Below are 26,267 nucleotides of genomic sequence, written 5' to 3'. Positions count from 1 at the left end.
GCTTACCCCTCAGCACCGTATGTTTGATTCTACATACAGAGTGAGGGACCATCTATCTTTCTGGGGACTGGGCAAGTGTCTGATTTGGGCTTGATGTTTTATAACCCTGTGGGGTAAGCAGGGATATACTGAGAGCACAGACTAACAGGTAAACCACTTTTTCCTTTCCATCCCAAGTTATTTTTGCCAGTGTGATGGCAGGTGCCAGGCAGAAAAAGCAAACAAATCCTAATGGTGGCAACAGTACGGCCAACCTTGCCAGGAGTGTTCCCTGTAAATACCACCATGGAACTCTCACGTGCCAAGCAAGGATAAATGCAGTTTCTCTCCTGACACCACACAATTCATCGCAGAACTAATTGGGAAGGGAGTTTAAGGACTTCTACCTAAAGCTGGTTTTCAGTAGTGGAGGGGATTGGTCTGAAGAGACCCTAAGGAACTAGATATCTCTCTTCCCCTTAGAAGGATCTCCGTAGGTCCAAAAAGGAGATGAAACTTTTCATGAGGTTGGGAGAGAAGCTGGTGATACATTAAAAGCCACACTCTTTCCATTTCTTCTCTCCTGCTGCCTCTGTTGCTAATGCTGCAGCTCCTGCCAACACATATGCTCTCCACCCCCATGGAGGGCCCCCACTGCCAGTTCTCCATCCACTGCCACCATCAGGAGGACTCATGCATTCATTGCACCTGTTTTATGTGGCTCTCCCAGCCACATCCACCTGTCTGTAAACAGCTCCGGGGGGACTTTGGGACAAGCTAGGGATGACAGTACACTACAGGCAATTTATTGGTGGCTTCTCATGCAGGGACGGGATCCCAAGATAAACAAGAGACTAAAGGAGGGGCATTAGTGACACCTCTTGCAAGTCTGCGGACTGAAATGTAATCCTGGATTGTGGGAATGGATTCTGTATCTTGCTAACTGAAAAATGTAATTCCTTTGCTCTAGTGAATTTCAGCCAAAGTGGTCAACGAGATAAAAAGTTGGAAACGTTTCCTAGGGCAGGCACAGAAATGGAAAGAGACAGTGAAGATGTTTAGTTGGTATAGGAATTTTGGAGAAATAGTAAGTATAGCCAGGAAGGTACTCAGAGAGATTTAAAAGGGAATCATCAACACATGAACAGTAGAAACTTGGAAGCAAAGAAACGTAAAAACCTGAAATGCCTAGTAGTAAAAATCTGTGCCTCAGACTTGACTACTCATCTTCCCCCAGAGTCTCTGCCCCATAGCCCAGCTTCATGGGAGACTTTGATAACACAGAAAAGAGCAGTATTCAGTACTGACATGTTGAATAGAGTACTCAATGACTATTTGCCAAATTGGATTGAATTGTTGATAACCTGTTCTTGACCCTGAGGGCCCAGTATGCTAGTATAGAGAAATCATGCTGTTCTGAACAGGAAGAGATGGACCTAAATCACAGGAGGAGGGATTTGGCTGGGATAAAAGGAACATTCTTCTCTGATGGTGAGGAATTGGAATTAAGAAACTCCCAAACATCCTTCTTTAGGTATCTTTAAAAAACGGTTGAATACATTCTCTTGGGAATGTAGGAATGGATGAAACTCAAAGACAATAGTTTATTTTCCTGATTATTTCTTTCAAAGATGTCAGTCTATAAAGAGTCATAGTGGCCTCCTGCTCTGGAAACTTGGCCTAGTGACCAGAATGACATAACACTGGCCCAATTGCTCTGTGGAATATATCCTTGATTGCTAACAACAAGTTCAAATGGGACTTTTCCTGATCAACCTAATGAAATCTTCTCTTGGGACCCTCAGGGCCAAAGATCCGGATTTTGGGGAGCTACTTTGAACACACACACACATTCAAAAAAGGAATGCAGAAATATTGTTTCTTGATTATTATGGCTCTTCTCTTTAGCCGTGCAAGGAATAATCTTTAGAAAAATGGAAGAATACAGCAATACTTGGCTGGCAAATGGAAACTATGTTGGGGAGGGCTATATATAAAGGGCCACGTAAAGCTTAAAGCTTCAGGCCATAGGCCTTCCTCTTTTTCAGGAACTATTTTTAGTGTGATAAAAATAGAACCAAGCAGATTAAATAAAGAACAGAGTTCACTGGATACTTTGAGTCTTGGGTTGTAAAATGAAACTGGTTATGAAGGGATGACTTAGAGGGTATATCACAAGGGAGTTCTCATAGAACTTTTTGGTAGATTAAACGTTTAGGCTGAAACCTCTGAAAGCCATATTTTGAAAGATCAGAGGTTTAAGCATTGCAGTATTGATGTCTTCAATAAAAATATATTTAAATTAAGTTGCCTCATTCAGAAAGATCTTGTCAAGGATTTTTCAATATTTTTCTTTCAGGGTGGAAGTTAAGAACATGAATTCCAAGGATATAGTGAGAAGTAATAGATTTCCCCATGGATCACATATCAACTAAAAAAGAACTTCTACACTTAAGAACACTGCTTCTAATGCTTATAATGAGGGCACTAGAAGATGTAATATGAAAGACCCTGATATATAAATATAATTAAATGTCAAATAAAAAATACAGTACCAATTCTGAATTCTAGTTAAAATGAAGATTTCTTTCTGATACAAATCGCAGCAATCTTTTTGGATCCACCTCCTAGAGTAATGAAAATAAAAACAAAAATAAACAAGTGGGACCTAATTAAACTTAAAAGCTTTTGCACAGCAAAGGAAACCATAAACAAAATGAAAAGACTACCCACAGAGTGGGGGAAAATATTTGCAAATGAAGTGACCGACAAGGGATTAATCTCCAAAATATATACACAGCTCACACAGCTCTATATAAAAAAAACCACCACAACAACAACCCAATCAAAAAATGGGCAAAACCGCCTGCCGATGCAGGGGATACGGGTTCGTGCCCCGGTCTGGGAGGATCCCATGTGCCGCGGAGCGGCTGGGCCCGTGAGCCATGGCCGCTGGGCCTGCGCGTCCAGAGCCTGTGCTCCGCAACGGGAGAGGCCACAACAGTGAGAGGCCCGCATATCGCAAAAAGAAAAAAAAAAAAGAAAAGAAAAAAAAAAAAAAAATGGGCAAAAGATCTAAATAGACATTTAGAAGACATACAGATGGCCAAAAAGCATATGAAAAGATGCTCAACATCACTAATTATTAGAGAAATGAAAATCAAAACTACAATGAGGTATCACATCACACTGGTCAGAATGACCATCATTAAAAATTCTACAACCAATAAATGCTGGAGAGGATGTGGAGAAAAGGGAACCCTCCTACACTGTCGGCAGGAATGTAAATTGGTACAGCTACTATGGAGAACAGTATGGAGGTTACTTGAAAAACTAAAACTAGAACTACCATATGATCCAGCAGTCCCACTCCTGGGCATTTATCCAGAAAAACCATAATTCGAAAAGATACATGCACCCCAGTGTTCACTGCAGCCCTATTTACAATAGCCAAGACATGGAACGTAAATGTCCAGTGACAGATGAACTGATAAAGAAGACGTGGTACCTACATATAATGGAATATTACTCAGCCTTAAAAAATGAAGTAATGCCATTTGCAGCAACATGAACGGAACTAGAGATTATCATACTAAGTGAAGTAAGTCAGACAGAGAAAGACAATATCATATGATATAAGTTATATGTGGAATCTAAAAAAATGATACAAATGAACTTACTTACAAAACAGAAACAGACTCACAGACTTCAAAAACAAACTTATGGTTACCAAAGGGGAAAGGTGGGGGGCAGGGATAAATTAGGAGTTTGGGATTAACATATACACACTATTATATATAAAATAGATAATCAACAAGGACTTACTGTGTAGCACAGGGAACTCTACTCAATATTCTGTAATGACCTATATGGGAAAAGAATCTGAAGAAGAGTGGATATACGTATATGTACAACTGAATCACTTTGCCGTACATGTGAAACTAACACAACATTGTAAATCAACTATACTCCCAATATAAAATAAAAATTAAATTTAAAAAATGAAGATTAATTTACACACTGCTTATTTCTTAATTCTATGAGAAATTTGAACATAGGACAGTGAGAAAATATTGTACTTCATTTACGAAGATTCTTCTGGAGTTTCATGAAAATATGTTTGCCTCATCTTATTTAAACATTTTGATAGATGTTATACTCTATAAGATAACCTTCATGTAAAGCGGGCTGCCAAAACTGGAAGCATAGAAAATGGTCTGGTCTTTGACAATGGTGCTTTATGGTATCTATTCTTTCTTACTTATGAGGGGTTTCACACTTAGGAAGGTCTTGGCACATTTTGAAAACCCTATGTACTTGACTCCCAAGACCACAGTGTTTCATCTCTGTGAAGGAAATCTGAGGGTTTCCTGCTGATCTCCCAGAGCATTTCCTTCTTTTCTTCTCTTTTCTTTTTCTGTTAATATTTGCTATCTGCCAGTCATTTTTCTCAATGCTGGGGAGAGTCAGGGAAGCCAAGTAATATCTCTCAGACATAATTTGGTTAATTTTGTGTTTCACAGATCTTCACTAAGATTTTTAAAAAATATTTTTAAGTAAAATAATGGAATAAACAGTCATTGGAAAAAGTCAAAACCAAAGAATCATATGAAGTTAAAAGTAAAAGTGCCTCCTCTCCCTACAGGTTGCTTTATGGATAAGTTGCAGAGTATTCCCTTGTTCCAATATACCTCCTCTCTATATTTACAATATTCCAGAATGTTTTATACAAATTGAATCACATTTACACACTTTCCAGAGCATTTCTTGCCTAACACTTTTGGTGTATGATATTCTCACTTGTATTGTGGTTTGCAGCTGGTATGTGGTAGGGTTTGGGACCTGAATCCCAGTGTGGTGGATATTGTGGGTTGTAACCCACTACTACTCTTAAATTTTTATGTTCAGTTCTCATCTCTGCAGTATTATAACAGAGAAAGCTCCCCAAGACAAGGATCATCCTATTTTTGTATCTCCCATAGAATGTCAGGCTATGCCAGGGGTAAAGAAAGCTCTCAGGATATACAAGGTAAACTGAATTAAGTTGTGTTATGGGCCAGAGGAGGCCAACCCTGAAAAATCACCACTAAGTTATAGTGCATGTGACGTATAACTATATGTATCTAGACAGGTCTACCTAGAAATTTAATTTTCCTTTTCCTCAAAGAGCCAATAATATCACATCTACATATGTGACATGTCTAATTTTATCTGAGCCTCATCCCCATGAGATATAGAGCGACACATTTAATATTCCCATTTAATGGATTTGGAAATCATGCAAAAGGAGATTCACTTATTTGCTGGTGGTAACACAAATTAACCGTGGTATGAAAACTGGTCTCCAATATCTCTTATACTTAGTTCATGGCTACATTGCATTTTTTGCACTTAACCATTTTCATATATATGTTTAAGCCCCAAGTGAAGAAAAATGACAAGGCAGATAAGAAAATTAATGTCAACATATTAACCAGGTAATCTAAGTATCTGTTATACTTTTTTTCTGAAGTTCTTACCATGACGGTGAGAGCGTGCACAACAGAGAAGTTCAACGTTGGGTCATCGGTTCTCTCTTGGTAGACCACACGGTACTGGGAGATAATGCCATTGGGAGACTCTGGCTTCGTCCAATTCAGTAGAACTGAATAAGCACCAGTGACTTGAGCCCAGGGCGCTGGCAAATCTTGAGGTGGGGCTTCTAGAGTCCGTGCTGATGACCACAGACTCTCCACAGTGCCCCTGGAGTTACGGGCTCTGACCCGATATTCATATAGCGTGAAAGGCCTCAAAGTATCTGCATTGTCAATAAATTCAAGGGCTCCTTCTGACCAGACAAACAAAAGGGATTCCTCTTCAAGGCCAGCAGGACGTCTGGAAGGAAACCAGCAAAACAGTCAGTGACACGGCACACTTCAAAAGAAGGTTTGTAGACAGAGTAAGAAATTGCTTTTTAGTAGAAATTTTTACAAACTCAATTTTTCAACAGTCCCATTAATGAAATGAACATGTTAAGTCTAATAACAGGAATTTGCTTTAGAGCTCTTTAAAGGGTAAAATTCAAATTTATTTCCTATGGCTTCTCCAAAACCTAGTAAAATGCAGAGTATGCTCAAAAAATTCTTTCAACTACCTGAGAAGGTAATTGTTTAGTCCCATCTTTAGATATTACTGATGTTTAAACTAGGGCCCATGAAGTAAGTCACACAGAGAAAGACAAGTAACTGAATCACTTTGCTGTATACTTGACACTAACACAATATTGTAAATCAACTATACTTCACTCCTCCCCTTCCCCCCCAAACCTCCTCCCCAAGTCCCATGCAAACTCTTTTGGCACTTAATATATAGAGCATTAAACATCTAAGTAAGAGAAATGGAATTGTCAGTTGCTGGAATGACCCCAGATAGCTAATATTTCATTTGGAACAGATATTTGCTCATCTGGGTGTAAAATCATGATGCAGACCTGACCAGAAATGGAAGTTCCTGAGGAATCCTGGTTGGTCTCTTTCTGTGTTCCCAACATCTGAGCCCAGTTGGTTTAATAGTTTCTCTTTTAATTGAAGTATAGTTGATTTACAATGTTGTATTAGTTTCTGGTGTACAGCAAAGTGATTCAGTTACACATATAGATACATTCTTTTGTAAATTCATTTCCATTATGGTTTAGCTGAGGGTATTGAATATAGTTCCCTGTGTCATACAGTAGGACCTTGTTGCTTATCTATTCTACATATAATAGTTTGCATCTACTAACCCCAAAATTCCAGTCAAAATTTTTTTTGAGTGAATGGCCAAAAGGCATATAATTCCATGGCTTTTCTGCATCTTTGCCTAGTCTCTATCAACTCTTCTTTTCTACAAGGGTAAGCATTCTAGGTTGGGGAAGAATGTACCCAAGGGACGACCCTTTCCTCTTTCAGCTTCATCTCTAGTTGAGAAGAGACTGATGAATAAATCAGTATTTTCCAGGCTGTTAGGAGTATTTAATTAACACACTCTTCAGATGCTGGCATATTCACATGCTGCCATATCAGATTAACCATCAAAACGGAAACGGTTATTAAGATAAAGTAAATGACAGTACTTTTCACGAAAAGGCAGTCTATTTAAAATCTTTGGCTTTGGGAATTTGATGATCCTCAAGTTGATAAGTCAATATGACCTAGGTATGAGCAATGACAATCTACCTGCTGGAGGCTACGGAGTCTTCACAGATACTCCAAGTCACCTGCAATTATGGTTAGTCAACCCACCACATTATTCCTTGCTACCATGCCTGGGCCAGACTCTGCACTCAGTGTAGGTTTGCAGGGTTTGGCCTTTGTACTTGCTGCAGATACCAGGTACCAGATGTGTCACTGGGAGGGATCCACTCTAATGAGGACCACAGGGCTCACAGCCAAGGATTCCTCTCAGTCAGTTTTTTAAAAGGTGTTTGCTGGGAACATAATATAGCAGGCAAACATATGAACTTCTACGGGTAAATAAAACTTTCTATTTTGTCTGGCTTCAAACTTTCTATGACAAGTCAACGAACTTTATTAAGCTCTCATGAATTCCCACATTGAGATGTAGCCATGGTTGTCATAAAACTGATGTTCTATTAAAAAAAGAAAAAGAAAAAAAAACAAGAAGAAAAAAACATAAAAATACACACACACACACACACACAACTGACAATTCTTTAAAAAATTGCCTGAGAGTGTGAATTTAAAAAATCTATACTATGTAAGAGATTAAGTATTATGTTAGCCCCAAGTTTATCCACCAAAACAGTTAAAGGATGCAGCTGGGTTAAGTATTTCTTATCACGACTGAATATTTAATTAATATTACAGTGAGGTAAACAGTCCATTTGTGGTATTAACAAAAAAACCCCCAGAATATTTTAATGTCTAAATGAACTTTGAACAGAAGATGTTGAGTAGATGACAATTACTCCTAATTTATTTAAGATGTAGGCTTCAACTGTTTGTTTAACTGGAAGTGCTTCCTCCTGAACAGTCTGTGTTTAGGGAAATCACATTTTCAGTTCTCTCTGAAGAGTCAAATGATTAGTTCTTCTATACTTAAGCTCATTTGGGAGATACTTCAATAATGCACTTTTCCAACTAGAGTTAATTTAATGTTGCTTAACACTTAAGAAGAAAACAAAAATAATTATTAAACTAGGAACTATATATTTTAAAGGGCATTCATACTTCTGTTGTTTTCATGTGGTATAACCTTTTAAAGAACTCCCTACTCTCTTGGAATGCCAGAAGTTCTCAGTGCTTATCTTCAAAAGTAATTAAAATAAAATCCTATAATTCAGTGTATTTCCCATAACAACTTAACATTATGAAACTGCCAACCTTACCTTATGAAGAATATTAAGAATACTCTTAATTTAAATAAATAGCCAGAAACACCTGTAGTCAGAGGAGACGGATTGTAAGCCTTGGCCTTGACACATCGTTAAATGACCTTGGGCAAACTCAACTGTGTTCTCTAGTGTTCATTTCACTTTGTAAACTGGAGTCAATGATCTTATAGTGTATAATGTCTAGAATTTTGGTAAGAATTAAATCAAGTAATGCACATGAAAATCACTGGGTCAAATGTAATACACAATACAAAGGAAGTTACCATAGAAATGATGTCCAAAGCTGTAAGAGGGTGTAGAGAAAAGGGAATCCTCCTACACTGTTGGTGGGAATGTAAATTGGTACAGCCACTATGGAGGACAGTGTGGAGGTTCCTTAAAAAAACTAAAAATAGAGCTACCATAGGATCCAGCAATCCCACTCCTGGGCATATATCTGGAAAAGATGAAAACTCTAATTCGAAAAGATACATGCACCCCAATGTTCACTTCAGCCCTATTTACAATAGCCAAGACACGGAAGCAACCTAAATGTCCATTGACAGATAAATAGTTAAAGAAGATGTGGTACATATATGCAATGGAATATTACTCAGCCATAAAGAAGAATGAAATGATGCTATTTGCAGCAACATGGATGGACCTAGAGATTATCATACCAAGTGAAGTAAGTCAGAGAGACAAATACTCTGTGACATCACTTATATGTGCAATCTAAAATATGACACAAATGAACTTATTTACAAACAGAAACAGACTCACTGACACAGAAAACAAACTAATGGTTACCAAAGAGGAAAGGTTGGGGGAGGGATAAATTAGGAGTTTGGGATAAACAGATACACACTAATATGTATGTGTGTGTGTGTATATATATATATATATATGTGTGTGTGTGTGTGTGTGTGTGTATATATACACACACACACACACACACACACATATATATATATATAACTGAATTCTTTTGCTGTACACTGGAAACTAACACAAAATCGTTAATCAACTATACTTCAATTAAAAAAAAGAAACGATGTTCAAAGCCTGTATTTAGGAAGACAAATCCAGCAGTTGTGTAAAGGCTGCATTGAACAGGGAGTGACAGCAGTCCCACAATGAAAAGGTCATCTCAACAGTCCACATGAGAATAAATGTGGATCCTGAACTAGGTCGATGGTAGAGGAAATGGAAACATAGGTGATTTAAGAAATGTTTTGGGAAGGTTGAATCATCCAGCTTTCCTGAGTCGGTGGCTGTTCTGGTGTTGGGGAAAGAGATTCAAATACCCTTCAAAAATTGTAGGACTTAATTGGATTTAAAACTCTTCAGTGATTTGCCATAGAACTGGCCTGTGCTGACCATTGCAGATTCACCTTCTGAGATTTCTATTCCCATTTTACATTCTGGTCAAAATCCAATAGAAAGTCTTTCCCTTGCTTCTCTCTCAAATAGGGTTACAATATGCTTCTATGTGCTTAGTCTTTTCTTTATGGACTCACTTCTCATAGTGTATTGTAACAGACGTTTCTTTTTTATATCTCTCCTACTATACTACAAGTTCCCTGAAGGCAAAGACTCCATCTTATTTTTGAAGCAATGACTCGATGACTGATTGGTTGAAAAGAATAATCCAAGATTTTGGTTCCAACAAGAACCAGAAAAATGTTCCCATTATTAAGTTATTGTCTCTCAGCTCTAAACCTACCCTTCTATATTTGGCTTTATGACAGTGGGGCTGGGACTCTGCCCTCTACATTCCTGCTTTACCAGCTGATTCTATATTGGGCTCTGCCAATAGGGGGCGCCAGAGGGTGATTAAAGAACTGAAAGGAAAAGGGAAGGGGCTCCTTCCTATTTGCTTCCTGTTTGCTTGCTGATTACACGAGCTTCTCTGCAGCAAGGATTCTTCACCTTGTAAGCAGTAGATCCTTCTCCCTTAGGAGCAGATGACTCAAGTATGATATTTTTCCAACACTTGGAAAGCCAGCTTCATCTCATGCTTCCTCCTACAGACACCTGCACCAGCTGACAGGTGCCCCCTCCCTGGATGTCTGGGTCCCAGGATCACAGGTGCTCCCCTCTAAGTTTCTAAGTTTAATAATTCAAGCCATTTCTCTTTGTTGCCTCAGTCCTAAGGGTATTAGCTCTTTCCTGCAGTTGCCACCTCTATGATATCTTCGAGTTCTCTTTCATCTTTTCAGTTACCTAGTTAACAAATTTACAGTCAGGTAGTAATTATTTATATTTAATTCTTTCTATTAAAATAACTGGTGTGGGGCTTCCCTGGTGGCGCAGTGGTTGAGAGTCCACCTGCCGATGCAGGGGACACGGGTTCGTGCCCCGGTCCGGGAAGATCCCACATGCCGTGGAGCAGCTAGGCCCATGAGCCATGGCTGCTGAGCCTGTGCGTCCGGAGCCTGTGCTCCGCAATGGGAGAGGACACAACAGTGAGAGACCCGCATACGGCAAAAAATAAATAAATAAATAAATAAATAAAATAAAATAACTGGTGTGGTTTCTCTTTCCTGAGCAGACCTTGATTGCTACAGAAAATGAGGATGATGTTCACAGAAAGAGGGAAATAGGAAAATCGTAAAGAGGGTAATGATAGATTTGCATCTGGACTCACTGAATTTGTCATTTTGTCTTTCTCACACCATATTACATATTGATTGTAAAAAGTAATTAGAAAATAAAGATGAGCAAAAACACAAGAATCATCCATAACCTATCCCTGAGATAAGCACTGTTAACTTTCTTTCTTTCTTTCTTTCTTTTTTTTTTTTTTTTTTTTGCAGTAAGTGGGCCTCTCACTGTTGTGGCCTCTCTCGCTGCGGAGCACAGGCTCTGGACGCGCAGGCTCAGCGGCCATGACTCACGGGCCCAACCACTCCGCGGCATGTGGGATCTTCCTGGACCGGGGCACGAACCCGTGTCCCCTGCATCGGCAGGCAGACTCTCAACCACTGCGCCACCAGGGAAGCCCCAGCACTGTTAACTTTCTTTTGGTGTTTAACATTCCAGACATTTTTCGTGCACATATAAATGTAAAAAAGATTCCATGTACTTAAAGAAAAACAGAATCATACTAGGTGGACTGTCGTGCAATCTGCTTCTTTTATTATCACGAACCTCCTTCCTTGTCCTTAAATATACACATATAACTGCCAGATTTGTCTTCCCCAAGCATGGCTGTGGGTGGTCCATCTTGGATAACTTTCTGTTTTTTATTGTGCTTTATGTTTAACACAGTACTTTCACATACATGATTTCACTTAATTCCTATGAAATTCTAGAGGTTAATTATTTTCTATGTTTATCAGCCTAACTTACATAAAAGTGAAAGCTTAGGGAACATAGTGACTTGCCCAAGGTCACATAACTTGTAAGTGGCAGATCCAGGACCTGGAAGCCATATCTTCTGACTACAAATGCCATGCTTTGTCCATTCTGTCACATTGCTTCTCTATTTTACTCCAAATCTTCAATGGCTCTCATTGTTTCCAAATCAAAACCCTAAACTCCTCAGCCTAGTATTTAAAGTCTTCCAAAATCTACTGTCAAGCTGACCTTCTAAATTCCCCCTACAAATAACAAAGTCTCCAGCCAAGCCTGACCATGGAACCCTATGTCTTCAGTGTTGGGTATTTTGCTTATTCCAGTAATTTTATTCACCTGCGATGTCTCTGCCATCAGTCTTTGCTTGCTAATATTTTATCTACCACAAAGGAAACAGAATACAAAGTCCTGAAATGGATGAGATGACACATGGGAATTTTGTATAGGTGGCATTTCAAATCAGTAAATTGTAAAATAATGTTGACAAACTAGATAGTTTAAAAAAAATAACGAATGCCTAATTGATACAAAAAGAGACATGAAGTGAGAGTGTTTGGGAAGTACATTCACCAATCAAGAGAACTTTTGGTTGCAACCTGTAAAGTCCTTGTCACATCAGCCAGAGAAGCTTAAGCCTGCACAGTTGGAAAAGCAAGGTTTCCTGGGAGGTTTCCTAGCTCTGTCTAACCACTCTTACAGATAGATGGGGTCTTCAAATTATTTTTGTACAACATTTTTACTCCTGCTTTTTAAAAACCTTGCAACTTAGCCATTATTTTAAAAAATTACTTTGTAAAGGTTTTAAATATTTATCCATTCATTGAACAAATTGATTCAGTGTTCACTATTCTTTCCTCCATCTCAGAGCTTCCTTCTAAGGTTACTCTTTCATCCTGAAATACACTTGTTAGAAGTTCACTGAGGGGCTTCCCTGGTGGCACAGTGGTTGAGAGTTCGCCTGACTATGCAGGGGACGCGGGTTCGTGCCCCGGTCCGGGAAGATCCCACATGCCGCGGAGCGGCGGTTCCCATGAGCCATGGCCGCTGAGCCTGCGCGTCCGGAGCCTGTGCTCCGCAACGGGAGAGGCCACAACAGTGAGAGGCCTGCGTACCGCAAAAAAAAAAAAAAAAAAAAAAAGAAGTTCACTGAATGATATTCTATTCGAGGTAAATGTATGAGTCTATTGAAGGTAAATTTTCTCCATGTTATTTTATATAAGTATAATTAAAGACTGAATTCCAATTATCAAAAGTTAATTTTTCTGAGAAAAACCCCCACAAATGTCTAGATTTCCTGTCTCATTCCTTAAAACAAAATCAGTCTATTAATGTAAGATCAGAAACCATAAAACTCCTGGAAGAAATGTTAGGCAGTGAGCTCCTGGACATTGCTCTTAGCAATAGCTTTTTGGATCTAACTCCAAAAGCAATGGCAACAAAAACAAAAATAAATAAATGGGACTAAGTTAAACTAAAAAGGAAGGAAACCATCAATAAAATAAAAAGTCAACCTACTGAATGGGAGAAGATATTTTCAAGTCATATATCTGATAAGGAGTAAATATCCAAAATATATAAAGAACTCATACAGCTCAACAACAGAAAAACAAACAATCCAATTAAAAAATGGCAGAGGGTCTGAATACACATTTTTTTACAAAGAAGACATACAGATGGCCAACAGGCACATGAAAAGATGCTCGGCATTACTAATCACCAGTGAAATGCAAGTCAAAACCATAAAGATATATCATCTCACACCTGTCAGAATGACTATTATCAAAAGGACAAGAAATAACAAATGTTGGTGAGGATGTGGAGAAAAGGGAAACCTTGTACACTGGTGATAGAAACATATATTGGTACAGACACAATGGAAAACAGTATGGAGGGTCCTCAAAAGATTAAAAATAGAACTTCAGCAATTCCACTTCTGGGTATTTATACAAAAAAAATAAAAACAATAATTTGAAAAGATATATGTATCCCTATGTTCATTGCAGCATTTTTTACAATAGCCAAGATACGGAAGTAACCTAAGTGTCCATCTATGGATGAATGGATAAAGAAGATGTGGTATATATATAAGGAGTACTACTCAGCCATAAAAAAGAATAAAAATTTGCCATTTATGACAACATGAATGGACCTTGAGGGTATTATGCTAAGTGAAATAAATCAGAGAAAGACAAATACCATAGGATTTCACGCACATGTGAAATCTAAAAAACAAAACAAATGAACAAAAGAAAACAAAACCAGACTCACAGATATAGGGAATAGACTGGTGGCTAAAAGAGGGGAGGGCTCTGAGGGATGGGCAGAGTGGGAAAAGGGGTACAAATTTCTAGATATAAAAGAAATAAGTGTGTAATGTACAGCATGGTGACTAGGGCCAGTAATATTATGTTGCAAATTTGAAAGTTGCTAAGAAAGTAAAAAAATAGTTGTCATCATAAAGAAAAAATTTTGTAACTGTATATGGTGACAGATGGTAACTAGACTTATTGTGGTGATCATTTTGAAGTGTATACAAATATTGAATCATTATGCTGTACACTTGAAACTAATAATAATGTGTTAATTATACTTCAAGAAAACAAAAACCAAAATCCAATCTATATTTAGATATAAGGAGTAGAGCCAGAAAAGTGCTGGAAGAAATAATTGATGTGTTATTTTTAATATGATCACTAAAAGAATTTCCATAATATATAAAAAGCATAGATAAATTAACAAGAACCAATCTAAAAGAAAATAGTCTAAAGATATATACTGTACTATACACACACAAATAGCAAATATATATTAGAAATAAATAAATGAACAGCCTGACTTATAATGACCAAAATTTTAATTAAAACAATAATATACCATTTAAAATATTGAACTAGCAAAGATTTGAAAGATTTTTGAGTCCCAGTATTGATTAGAGTTTTCAGAATTAGAAATTCTTATATACTATTTTAAGAAGACCATTTAGCAATCTCCAAAAATTTAAAACACACAGAATTGGATCCTGCACTTCTAGTACTAAGAATAATCTTCCATATGTTTATTGTAAAGATTTTTTTGGAGAATTGCTTTTGTAATGAAAACTTGGAAATCACTGATTTTGCCACCAATAGGAGACTGGTTAAATAATACATGATACACATCCATATAATAAAATATTGTAGAGTCATTAAAAGAAATGAGGTGTGTGTGTGTGTGTGTGTGTGTGTGTGTGTGTGTGTGTCCAAATGGCCAAAGAAAATTTGAACAATATAATTCCTTATGTAAGGGAAACTATAAATAGAAAACATCAATGTTACATATATTAAAATGAATAGTTATGTCTATCGATGGGAATTACACACATGGGTAAGTCATAAAAAAGGGATACATAACCTTTGTAATATTCTGTACTGTTAAAAAATTATTTCTAATTTAGACAGTCATTAAATTTTTATATTGTAAGGCCAAGTCTCAATGACATCAACTTCATCCATGGAAGTCTTCCATAAATATTCCAGACAGAAAGAATCCCTGTCTCCTGTAAATATTTTGGTAAATATTTATATTTCTCACATTATATTGCTCATTGTTTTGTTTGCTTAGTTTGACTTACATCTCCTACTATAGTAAAAGTCCTTGGTAATAGGGCTCAGATCTTACAGTAGGTATGAACACTATCTGTCAGCTATTATCCATCTACCTATCTGTATCTATCTATCTATCCATCCATCTTCACATCCATACTGTCTTTCCACATAGTACAAATTGATTGCATAAAAATTCCTTCACCTTTGAATCAATGCCCTTTTTTCTTAGTTTACTCAATCAGCTTAATTATTCATTCTAAAAAAATATTATTTATGGTACCCTGCTTGGAATGTTCTTCCATATCATCCATCCATTCAAACTATCTCAGATTTTATCCTTCAAAACCTGACTCAGTTTTTCTGAATGCTTAGTTATTTGAATACTTGGAAGGTTCATCACTTATTTTTACTTTTACAGCATTTAGAAGGTGTTTTAATATATTTTTGTCTTTTACTGAACATTGATCCAATCTTTTTCTTTATTTAGAGGCTGCTTTTGAAAATAAAACCCCAGGCATTTTTGTCTTTCTTAAAATGGAAGCTCCTAGTGGGGGATCATTTTATTACGTATTTTGTAAAGTCTTAAGAAAAAGTGTTTGGTGGATTTTGTAGATGGAGGTTGGATTTTGTGGGTGGATTTTGCCATTTACAAGATTACAGATATAAAATAAAGGGGAAATATGGAAGAATCTTTATTATACAAGCCAAACTTGTTATGAGAAGAAAGCAAATGCCCAAGATGGCCTTATGTACACCCTATCAGTAAACAGGTTGCAAAACACTAACATAAAGGTTGTCCCTATTGTAGGAAATCTCTTTTGTAACTCACATTGGTCAACAAAGTAGCCTAAATAAAATATTATGTTAACAGGTGAACTAACCAGAAGCAAAAATAAAATATCATGTTAACAGGTGAACTAACCAGAAGCAATCACATGAATAGTCTTGTCCTTACTAGCTTATTTTTTGTTTTGTTTTCTAAAGTCATAAACATCTTACCTGTTTATTAGGGCAGATCCTTTTTAACAGGATGATATCTAGAGGCAACATTTAAACAATAGTTGGGAATTACTGAGGGGAAATGATTTGGGGGCTTGGAGAGAGCAGAGACAAACATCTTCAAGATGGGATAGGCAAGTTGGCATCCCGCAATTTAAAGAAAATATCTGCATAGGTCAAACCCCGTCTTTGATTTGAGCTAAATGGATTTCCTTTGGTGGTGATAGAAGAAAGAGGAGGCAAATGATGAAACAGAAATTACATGCCCTAACCTCCCCAGAAATACCGTAGTGTTGTGTCTATAACTATAAGCGGGGCTCTATGGAGTCCCAGAATGAAAAAGAACTCTGTGTCTACATTCTATTTCTGTCCAAATTCCTGATTTTTTTTTTTTGCAGCTATCTGAGAAAAATTTGATATTGTTGTTGTCTAAGCACATTTAAACTTCAGCTGAAATAACTGCCAAGTGATTCATGCCTATGTAGGTGAATATAACGATTGTATCTGGAGCCCCAGCGCACCATTTTCATTTCACTTTAAATAAAAAACAAAATGTATCTATGTCAGTCAGTGCCCTTCTGCTGTACTCAGAGGTATCAAACAGGCTACAATTATGATTGTGAAATGATTGTGTCACATTGGAGGAAGGTTTATTGCTTTTGAGTCTGCTAGGCAGTAACACATTCTGTTTCATATTACTCTTTATATCATTGTTTGGCTGTGACTAGAATAATCAAATGCCATCAAATGCTGTCAAATTCAATTTACAGTATTTTTCATTGAAGCGGGCTTTCTGCATTATATTTCTTGTTTTCCCTCTCTATAGCTGCCATGGAATAGTCACTGTAATCATAAGCATTATTTACAAAACCAACAGAGTGAAGCCTCTTCCTGGTCTATAACAGATACTTTATTTCCCTTTATTCAGAATAGGAATTTGATGTGCTTTTCTCATACAATTAGCATTGAGTAGATGAAAGAAAACTATTCCAAAGATGGGCATTGTAAAGGCTGCACTAATGTGTTTAATGTAAAATGTAAATTCATATTAGCCATTTTTACATGTTCATGTGTATTTGAATCAGAAATGTTATTCTTCAAATTAATGTTTTCTGAGAAGAAAACATTTGGCTTCCTCATTTATGGCAATGTGATTTACAAAACCAGAAATGCAGTAATACTTTCTCCCTTCATAATTTTCCTTACATTCCCATAGCTGAAGATTGGTCTGAATGAAAGGGTTTCAATATCTGAAGTTATAAGAGGAGCCTAAACTAAGTTTCACAATGTGTCCAGGGCATAGGACTAAACAAGGGAAGGCATGAGGCTGCAGGAGAGACTAACAAAGGATGCTGAAGTGAGATGAGGATCTGAGAAAAAAATGTGTTGGGCTTTGTATGCCTGATTTAAATAGATGGCTTTTGGAATGGGGTTTACAGCTGCAAATTTTTTTCTGCCGGTGTCTGTCTTAGAAAGTGTCTTTTCCATCTCAGTGCTATGATCTGAATGATTGTGTTTCCCCCAAATTCATATGTTGCAATCCTAACCTCCAAGGGGATGGTATTAGGAGGTGGGGCCTTTGGGAGGTGATTAGGTCATGAGGGTGGGGCCCTCATGAACGGGATCAGTGCCCTTATAAAAGAGACCCCACATGGCCCCTGCTGCTTCTGCCATGTGAGGACACAGTGAGAAGATGGCCATCTGTGAGCCAGGAAGTGGGCCCTCACCATACAGTCAATCTGTCAGCACCTTGATCTTGGACTTCCCAGAATCCAGAACTGTGAGAAATTAATGTTTGTTGTTTATAAACCACACAATTTATGGTATTTTTGTTATAGCAGCCTGAATAGAAAACTCTCAGTTGAGAGGTTCTCTGGCCCCTTCCCTCTGTTTTTGTTTTACTTTCTCCTTTCCTGCTCTCTCTCTTCCTCCCTCTCCCTCCATCTCTCCCTGTCTGTCTCTTTCTCTCTTTCCTCTTTCTCCTCATTATATATTTGAAGAAAACATTAATTTAAAACTATGTCCATGCTGATCAAATGAAAACTGGATCAAGTAGCACAATACCCTTCAAACCAAAATGCCCATGGAACCACGATCTCTCTCTCTCTCACTCTCACTCTCCTCACTTTTTCTCCTTCTCTTCTTCTCCCTTCTCTCTTTCCCTCTTTTCTTCCTTTTAGGTGGCTACACTTAATTAACTCTGCATATCATGGTGAAAAGAAGCTGCATTAACACCATCTAGCCAGGTGAGTGGAAACCTCAAAACAGAAGGGGAACTGCAGAGTGAAAAGTGCCATCTTTTAAGGATGAGAAAAAGCCTTTCCAATCTCCACATACTAGGTGGTGGGATATAATTAGAATTTTTGTCCTAGACCTGGTTCTTCCTCTGGAATGAGTATGTCTCTTGGTCAATGAACCTCCAGAGGACAGCTCTACTTTTCCATCAAAGGTAAACCTTCTTGGGCTATGAGGTCTCATCTTTCAAAGAGGGCTCAAACAAAAATGTTACATGGTAGTTGTGGCTTTTTTCCTTGGATAATGTGTAGAAGTTTCCAATACCAATTTTAGTTTCTAGTAGGTGCTTCAAAACACATGAATTCCCATCAATTCCCTTATGGAAATAGAAAATGTATTTGATTCTACAGTCCTGGAATAGTACACATTCTTAAATAATCAACAATAATAGTAATAGTCAATGTTACCTGTGAATAAAGTAGTTGATGATGACTCCATTTGGTTTTTTAGGTGGCATCCATTTAACCACTATGCAAGCTGATCCCAGTGCCTTAAGAACAGGAGAATTTAGATCCATGGGGGCTCCTTCAGCTGTTTTGACAAATATCCTACTGCTAACTCCACAACCTCCTTGAAAAAAAAGAAAACCAAGACCTTTAATAATTTGTCAAGCAGCGAAAAGAGTTACATGTACACACAGAAGGGTACGAATATCATGACAATTATTTTATCTGAAATTTTGTATACACACAAATTTTGTAAACATACTTTAGACTAGTATTTAAATCTCTTCAGGATTTGAATATTTAAATAAGGAATCATTTTTGGGAAATCCATTAATTAACCACATTTTTATACAGGCATAGACAATAAAGCTTATGCTTGTCTGAGCTGAGGTTTCTCTAATTTACTGCAGTTATTCTAGCCAGAAAGTGAAAATGTGTTTCAATTTCGTAACTGTATGTGTGACCTGAACATCATGTATGCTCTTAATAGTATCTTATTTTTGCTAATATTTAAAAATAATGATTATTTCCTCAACACACAAAAGTCAAAACAATGAATTTGAAGGGTATTGTTTCTTCACAGCATAGCTTTAGGGACATGGAGAGGCAGAAGTTGATTTTTGCATTTAAATCAAGAAAACCTTAATTTAAAGCTATTTCCATGTGGATTAGCTGAAGAGTGGATCAGGGAAAGCAATACTCTTCAAACAAAATGTCTGAGTCTGGTTTGTAGAGACAAGTGGGCAAACTGACTCAATTTCAGAGATGAAGCATAGCAAAATTGCAGACCCCCTAGTCCTAACCAACTCTACGGGAAATAGTATTCATTTGGAAACAGAAGTTCTTAAGGACAGGAGTTTCATGTTGAGTATAAGGTTGATAAATTTCTTTAATCTAAGGTGAAGCAACTTGTTTTGAGTTATACTTCTTCTCTCTTAGCAGTTGGGTGTTATATAACACCTGGAGGTATACAGGAAGTGAGAGGGGCTCTTCCTTAAGACCACACAGACAGATGACAACTTCATTGATCACTAGCCTAAGCCATGAATCTCAAGGTGACAGGTTAGGTACACGAGACAGGTATCAGGGAAGCACTGTAAAATATGTTGATTCATTTGAGTGTAACTCAACTTCTAAATAATGTCTCCCTTCCTACTCTCCCACCCCTAAATAAAACTGAAATAGAACCAAGGTGAGTACATTTCCTATGAGATTTTTGTAATGCCTATTTTGTTTTATATTACCAATGATTATTGTATGTGCTCTAGGTGTTTTTCTTTTAAAGGGCCTTATAAAACAAGACTTTGCAAAACCACCATTTTCCTATATTTAAATATTCATGATTTAATGTGCAGAAATGCATAATGCTTCACTCAGTGCCAGGCTCTGATTTGTCTGGGTAAACAGTCCAGTACCAATAAAAAATGAAATGTTAGTCTTTGTATTTGAATTGAGAATCTATTCCTTTTTAAGGAATTTTTGTTTAAATAAAATACTTTTAATAAAAAAACCCTGGACGAGTGTCTGAAAGACTTTCACCATTTTGACATGCTTGTATCCTTGTCTCATACTGTGTGGATGGAGCCAAATTTTCCAGAAGGATGGACTGATGATGACCAGCAGAGAAAATCAGAGGTGCTACACTTCCAGCGTTGAGTAAGACACTGTACTCCACAGGTATTTTGGGAGTGAGGATCCCTTTAGAGAGAGAGAGAATAAAAACATGTATGTCTGTTTGGTCAACAAATGTTCCTCTTTTAAGAAAAATGTATGTTTCAAATTTTAAACTTAAATGTATACTAGTGCTTAATATAGTGATTAATAACTGCATGAAACTTACGTTGGAAAACATTAGAATGCCTAGTCCAAAAGTAAGAAATGTTTATCACCCATTTTCGAAAACAAATTAAATATAATAATACTATTCAAAGATATACTCTACAGGCAAATAAAAACGAAGGCCTATTTCAAGGCAAATAAATACAAGGCAATTAGAAATGGTCATATATTTTTCCTAGGCTTACTTACTCTTAAAGTACATAAAAAACCCCACCAGTTTTGCTTGTGACAATAATTTTTCTGTAGGCATTGTGTATGCATCTCATCTGACACGGATCCTTGACATAATAGCCCATGAAGTATCCAAATCATAGTCTACCTAGAGAATTCCCAGTGCATTAATTATTGAGTCAGGACAGTCCACTCTGTCAGTGAGACTTATGGACCTAAATGTATATGAAATTTGGGATCAAAAACTGTCATCTTTCACAATGCCTCCTAAAGAAAGAAGGTCCGGTCAGTTTAGCCTCTTCACAATCTATTCATAGAATTAAGTGCCTGTAAGGTTTATTTGGCCATGAACAACATGCACACTTTCTTAAGGAGAGATTATGAGCCTTGAATGAATATATTGAAACTTTAGGCCCACTAAAGTTTCTCATTGATCTGACAGCTTCTAACATGTGGGCTTCATTACTTACCTTTGTAATACTTAAATTTAAGTTTCTTTGCTACAGAAACAAGGAAATCTACAACACAGGACTAAAGAATGAGGTCTAAAGAATGAAATGTGGTTTTGCTTTTGGTAGCTACAGCTCCAATGTATGAGGGGCAGAAGAGCTAGTAAATACCAGAGGTGTTCAGTATTTTGTGTAGGATGGATGAAAACAAGGAGTCTCTGAAGGAAATACTGATCCTCATCAGAAGGACTCATCAGTCATTTCCTTTGGAAAGGTGCTAGATGGTGCTGAATTTGGCAACCCAGGCTGAGAATTTTAATTTTAAATTTACAGCATCCTAATTAAACTGTTGCTTTTGTCCTTACAGCTTAACTTACTGTTATTCTATCATCGATTCCTAAATTCTTCTCTCTGGCTTTATACCTTTCCTCATGTTCCAGATTTGTATTTTGAACAGCCTCCTTCCCAGAGACCTCAATCTTAAAAGGTCCAAAAAAGAATTACACTATTTTCCACTCCCAAACCTGTTATTCTTCTTTGGTTTCCTCTCTCCATTTCCCTACGCTGGAGGCCTTGGAGTAAGACCCTTAGAGTAGACCCTGCCTTCTTCACTCTCAAGCTCAAGTGACAAGTATATTCTATCATTTGTTTCTTCAAGAAGTTTGGGTTTTATATATAATCAGTGAACAATGGATTGAAAACATGTGAGCCAGGAAGTAGGGTTACCAGTTGGAAAGTGGTTGCATGGTTGTAGCAACAACAAAACAAGAACAGCATTTCACTGCATTCCTGTCTTATGCCAGGCAACACACATTATCTCATTTCACATCACTAGAAAGTCAACTTCATACAGCTGGGGACTTTGTTCTTCTCTTGAAGGTAGTTTCAGTGCTTAGATTTTAGTACAGAGCAGTAGCACAAATGTTGATTGAATGAATGAATGAAACCACATGACAATATTGTAAGGTAAATATCACTACCATTTTTTAAAATGAGAAAACCAAGGGCCAGAGGAGAAACCTGTTGCAGATATCACACAGATTAATTGGGGTGGCCAGACTTGAACTCAGGCCCATTTGATACTAAAGCTTATCTCTCTATATTTATGCTGTCTCTTGATAATAAAGACTTGGATTAGGACAACCGGGGGAAAAAGTGAAAGGATAATTTTGAGAGAACATGCATAGACAGGCAGAACAGGTCTTGGAGACTGATTAGATACAGCGAAAACAGTGATGGAGGAATTAGAATTACCACTGATGGAACGAAATTATAGGTAAATACTTAAAGTTCTGAAGAGCAGGTTTCCCAAACCAGGATACACACACCCTGGACATTTGTGGACTTTTGTCCAAGTATTTTTGGAGAAAAGGACAAACATGTCCCTCTTTCCCAAAATCAATTTGACTTGTAAAATTTGTGAAATACACAACTCCCCTGCCCAAGCTAGGGAAAACCAGCAGAATCCCGCTATCCCTTGTTCACAAAAATTGGGTGTGGATTTTTCTCCCTAAAAAGCACAAGACTAGAAATTTTTACGTGTAGTGAGTGATGGGAACTTTCTCTACTCAGTTTTTTTTAACTCTATGGTCACTTCAGAGTGAACTGTACACCAGCCGAAAAAGTTTATGCAGACATAACCAGTGTGTTGAACAAGTACAGATACTATTCGTGGTGCAGTCCAAACACAATTTAATTTTTGTCACTTACTATTGCTTTAAAATGAATTTATTATGTGTAATCTTCCTCAGACATGGGATGAAAAGTTGTCTAGGACCATGATGCTTCCGCTCAGTCTCAGGTAATAGACAATTCTATGTTATTTTTTTCAGATATCACAACAAAGATTAATATCTAGAAAATTTAAGTAAATTCATTTTCTCTTTAATGGTATAGTGAGTACATGTAATGAGCTCATTTAGAAGATATTCTTCAAGGCTTAATTCTCAATTGCAAGACAAAACTGGGAATGTTTTTACTGCTCCCAACAAGACTGCTATAATTACGAAGTTTGAGAGTTGTATGAAGGGGGTTGATTACAGGGAGCGTTGGAGACTCTGAATTTATTAATAGGCGAGGAAAACTTAAGTACTGTATTAGAGGTAAAATAAAGAGCAATATAATCAGGTCCCCCTCCCCCCCACTAAAGACGTTCTTTGGGGAGAATTGCTCGAGGTAGTAAAAGAGATTGAAGAGTGAATCAGTACCCTCTTGGTTTGCAATTTGACCTTTCACAGCAGGAAGATATGTTTATGGGAATATCCATCCAAAGTATCTTGGCATGTCACAGCATCCCACCTCAGATTTGGGGCATTTCTCCTTATCGTTACCCTGGCATAGTCTATAAAGCAGTGGGAATAAAAGGTTGCTGTTTGTACACACATATATATGATGAAATGAAGAGAGGAAGAATTGCCTGGACATTGGGGTCGGCTTTCTTCAGACTGACTTAATATCCTGAAATACAACCGCATATCATGCTTTAACTAAAGAGATTAATAGAAAATGCACCCCTGAATGATAAATTATACAATACATTATTTGGGGGATGGAGACAAACACATTGGAATTCAATGCCAAATTTGCATGAATTTTTAAGATAAAAAGCAAGACCTTAAAAAAATTGCAAGGTTATGGTGATTGCTTCAGGTTTTTTCCAAACCTCCTGGGATTGCATGTTCATTCTGTCTTCTCTGATCTTAGGGTAGAACTTGTAGAAAAGTTTGACAAACACACATTTGAAAAATATGCCATGAGTCTTGAACTAGATAAACCACAGAATGGAGTCAGATCAAATCCCTCTTCTACCTTCATTTGTCCCTGGTAAATTACCCACCCTCTATGGATGCCAGTCTCTTCACCTGTAAAATGATGACACTAATAGCCACATCTTAAAGTGCTGAAAGGATTAAATTAAAAAATGTATGTAAAGCATTTTAGTTCATTACTGCAAATAAAAAGTACTGAAAAAATGACAGACATCTCTACAAAAGGAAATGGAACGAAATGCAAAAAAAACCCCCCAAACCCAGTTATGACACTGTTTTCATGTGCCTTCTAACACTTCTGAACCCATCTTTATATAAAGCTGCTATTCTAATTACAATTACAGCAATGCTACATTGAATCAAGTAAATATCTTTATAACTATCTTGTTACCTAGTTTTATTTTTTACGTATACTTGGATGTGGTCAACTTGTCTTCCTGTAACGATATCCTAGTCTTCATTCTCAGCAGTAATTTAGAGTGGTCTTCCCTTTGATTTGTCTGAGGTTGCACCTCATTATATGTCTTTAGTCTGTACCTACTGGTCTGCTTCCAGTAACTTCTCTGCTTAAAAGGACAGGACTCCTAGGAGGTCAGGGAACAAAACTGTACTTCCACCACATTTCAAATATAGACATAATCTTGATCATGGCTGGTCAAAGCATGAACCCAGAAAAGGTAATTTTCCACATCTTGGTTAATAAATGTCCTTTATACACACCTATGAGGTGTTGAAACAGAAAACGCTCCTTGAAGCTGTGAACATGTCAAGCACTGACATGCATTTATTTAGGAAGAGGGCCCCCTCCACTGTCATAATTTATAGGACAGTGACATGAAAGCCTCCTGTGTTCCTGCAAACCCTAGACCATCTGCAATGAGTCTGAAACGACCTAGCCCCCTGGTATTCTGATGACTAAATGAAATGAAATGGGCATATTTGTTAAAGTCAGCTGGCAAGCCACACGACTTGGTTAGTTCCTGAGTTCATAAATTTATGTCAGAGCCAGAGGAGGAGTGGAAACTCATGTGAACCAATTTACCCAAAGTGCAAATGGCAGTTTTGTTATTTGGTGTCAAAGTTACCAGTTGCACGATGACAAGCTGCCATAACACATTTTCCTGTTCACTAAAGAACAAGGATTTCGTTGGTTAATATTCCTTGCGAGGCTCCTTTTCATAATTTACAACAACTAGATGCTGATAGGTTATTTAACATTTATGAAGTTAAGATGTAATCAGAAAAACCCTGATTATCTTTACAAATAAAAAAGTTAAATTATTCAATTTTTTTTCCCCTCTGTGGCTTCATTTCACAGCAGGTGAATACTTTACAATGGGACAAGTCAATCTAATAAAGCTTTTCTAAAATCTTTTTTTAGGAGCTGGAACAAGAACAATTCTAAGAGGAAAACTATTAATTCGGTTTGATAGCCACGTTTGCTTCAAACCACGGGCTATGCTTCACATAATGCTTTTAACAAATTAGCCCAATGTCTCCTTTTTAGAGACAGGGGTATCTTGGTTATGTCCTTTGGGGGCCATGGAAGTGAAACCAGACCCTCTTGAACACACATGCATACCAATTGTATGGAAATTTTATGTAGTTTGTATAATAGTTATCATTTTATGTCTCTTCTACCCAACTAGATGGTAGAGTTCTTGACAAGAGGGACGATGTCTCATTCATTCTTCTTTTTAACTCTCAAAATGTCGCATCGTGCCTCACTCCTGAGAGGGGCCCAGTAAACATTTTCACATTTGTTAAAATGAATAGATGAATCAATCCACTCAAATGTAAATGAATTACATCCTATGAAATTTTAAGCTGCAAACAAAATGATCCTACTGGGTTACTGTATGAACTGCCCTTGAACTACTTTGTCCTCATTTATGTTTGCTGTATCTATGGCAATTTTTTTTTTTAAGTTTTGAACTGGATCATAGTATAATGCAGAAAAAAATCATTTGCTTTATGTACTGTTTAGTGAAAAAATATAGTACAGTGGATTTGCTCATAGAATTTGG

At 37.2% G+C, this 26,267-nt stretch overlaps 1 protein-coding gene across 2 annotated transcripts in view; it reads right to left on the bottom strand.

Moving 5' to 3' along the window:
• The window catches only part of USH2A (usherin), a gene marked incomplete at both ends in the record, with an annotated part of 772,061 nt that overhangs the window by 105,967 nt on the left and 639,827 nt on the right, over positions 1-26,267 (bottom strand). For both annotated transcript variants that reach the window (XM_082613798.1, XM_082613799.1), the window contains 3 exons: positions 5,499-5,853; positions 18,975-19,137; positions 20,553-20,711. In XM_082613798.1, the coding sequence (XP_082469924.1) occupies positions 5,499-5,853; positions 18,975-19,137; positions 20,553-20,711 (677 nt within the window). The remainder of the gene's footprint in view (positions 1-5,498; positions 5,854-18,974; positions 19,138-20,552; positions 20,712-26,267) is intronic.

The sequence above is a fragment of the Mesoplodon mirus genome (genome assembly GCF_964341445.2).
Source record: "Mesoplodon mirus genome assembly, chromosome: 3".
Taxonomy (NCBI): domain Eukaryota; kingdom Metazoa; phylum Chordata; class Mammalia; order Artiodactyla; family Ziphiidae; genus Mesoplodon; species Mesoplodon mirus.
This window is presented reverse-complemented; position numbering and strand designations above follow the sequence as displayed.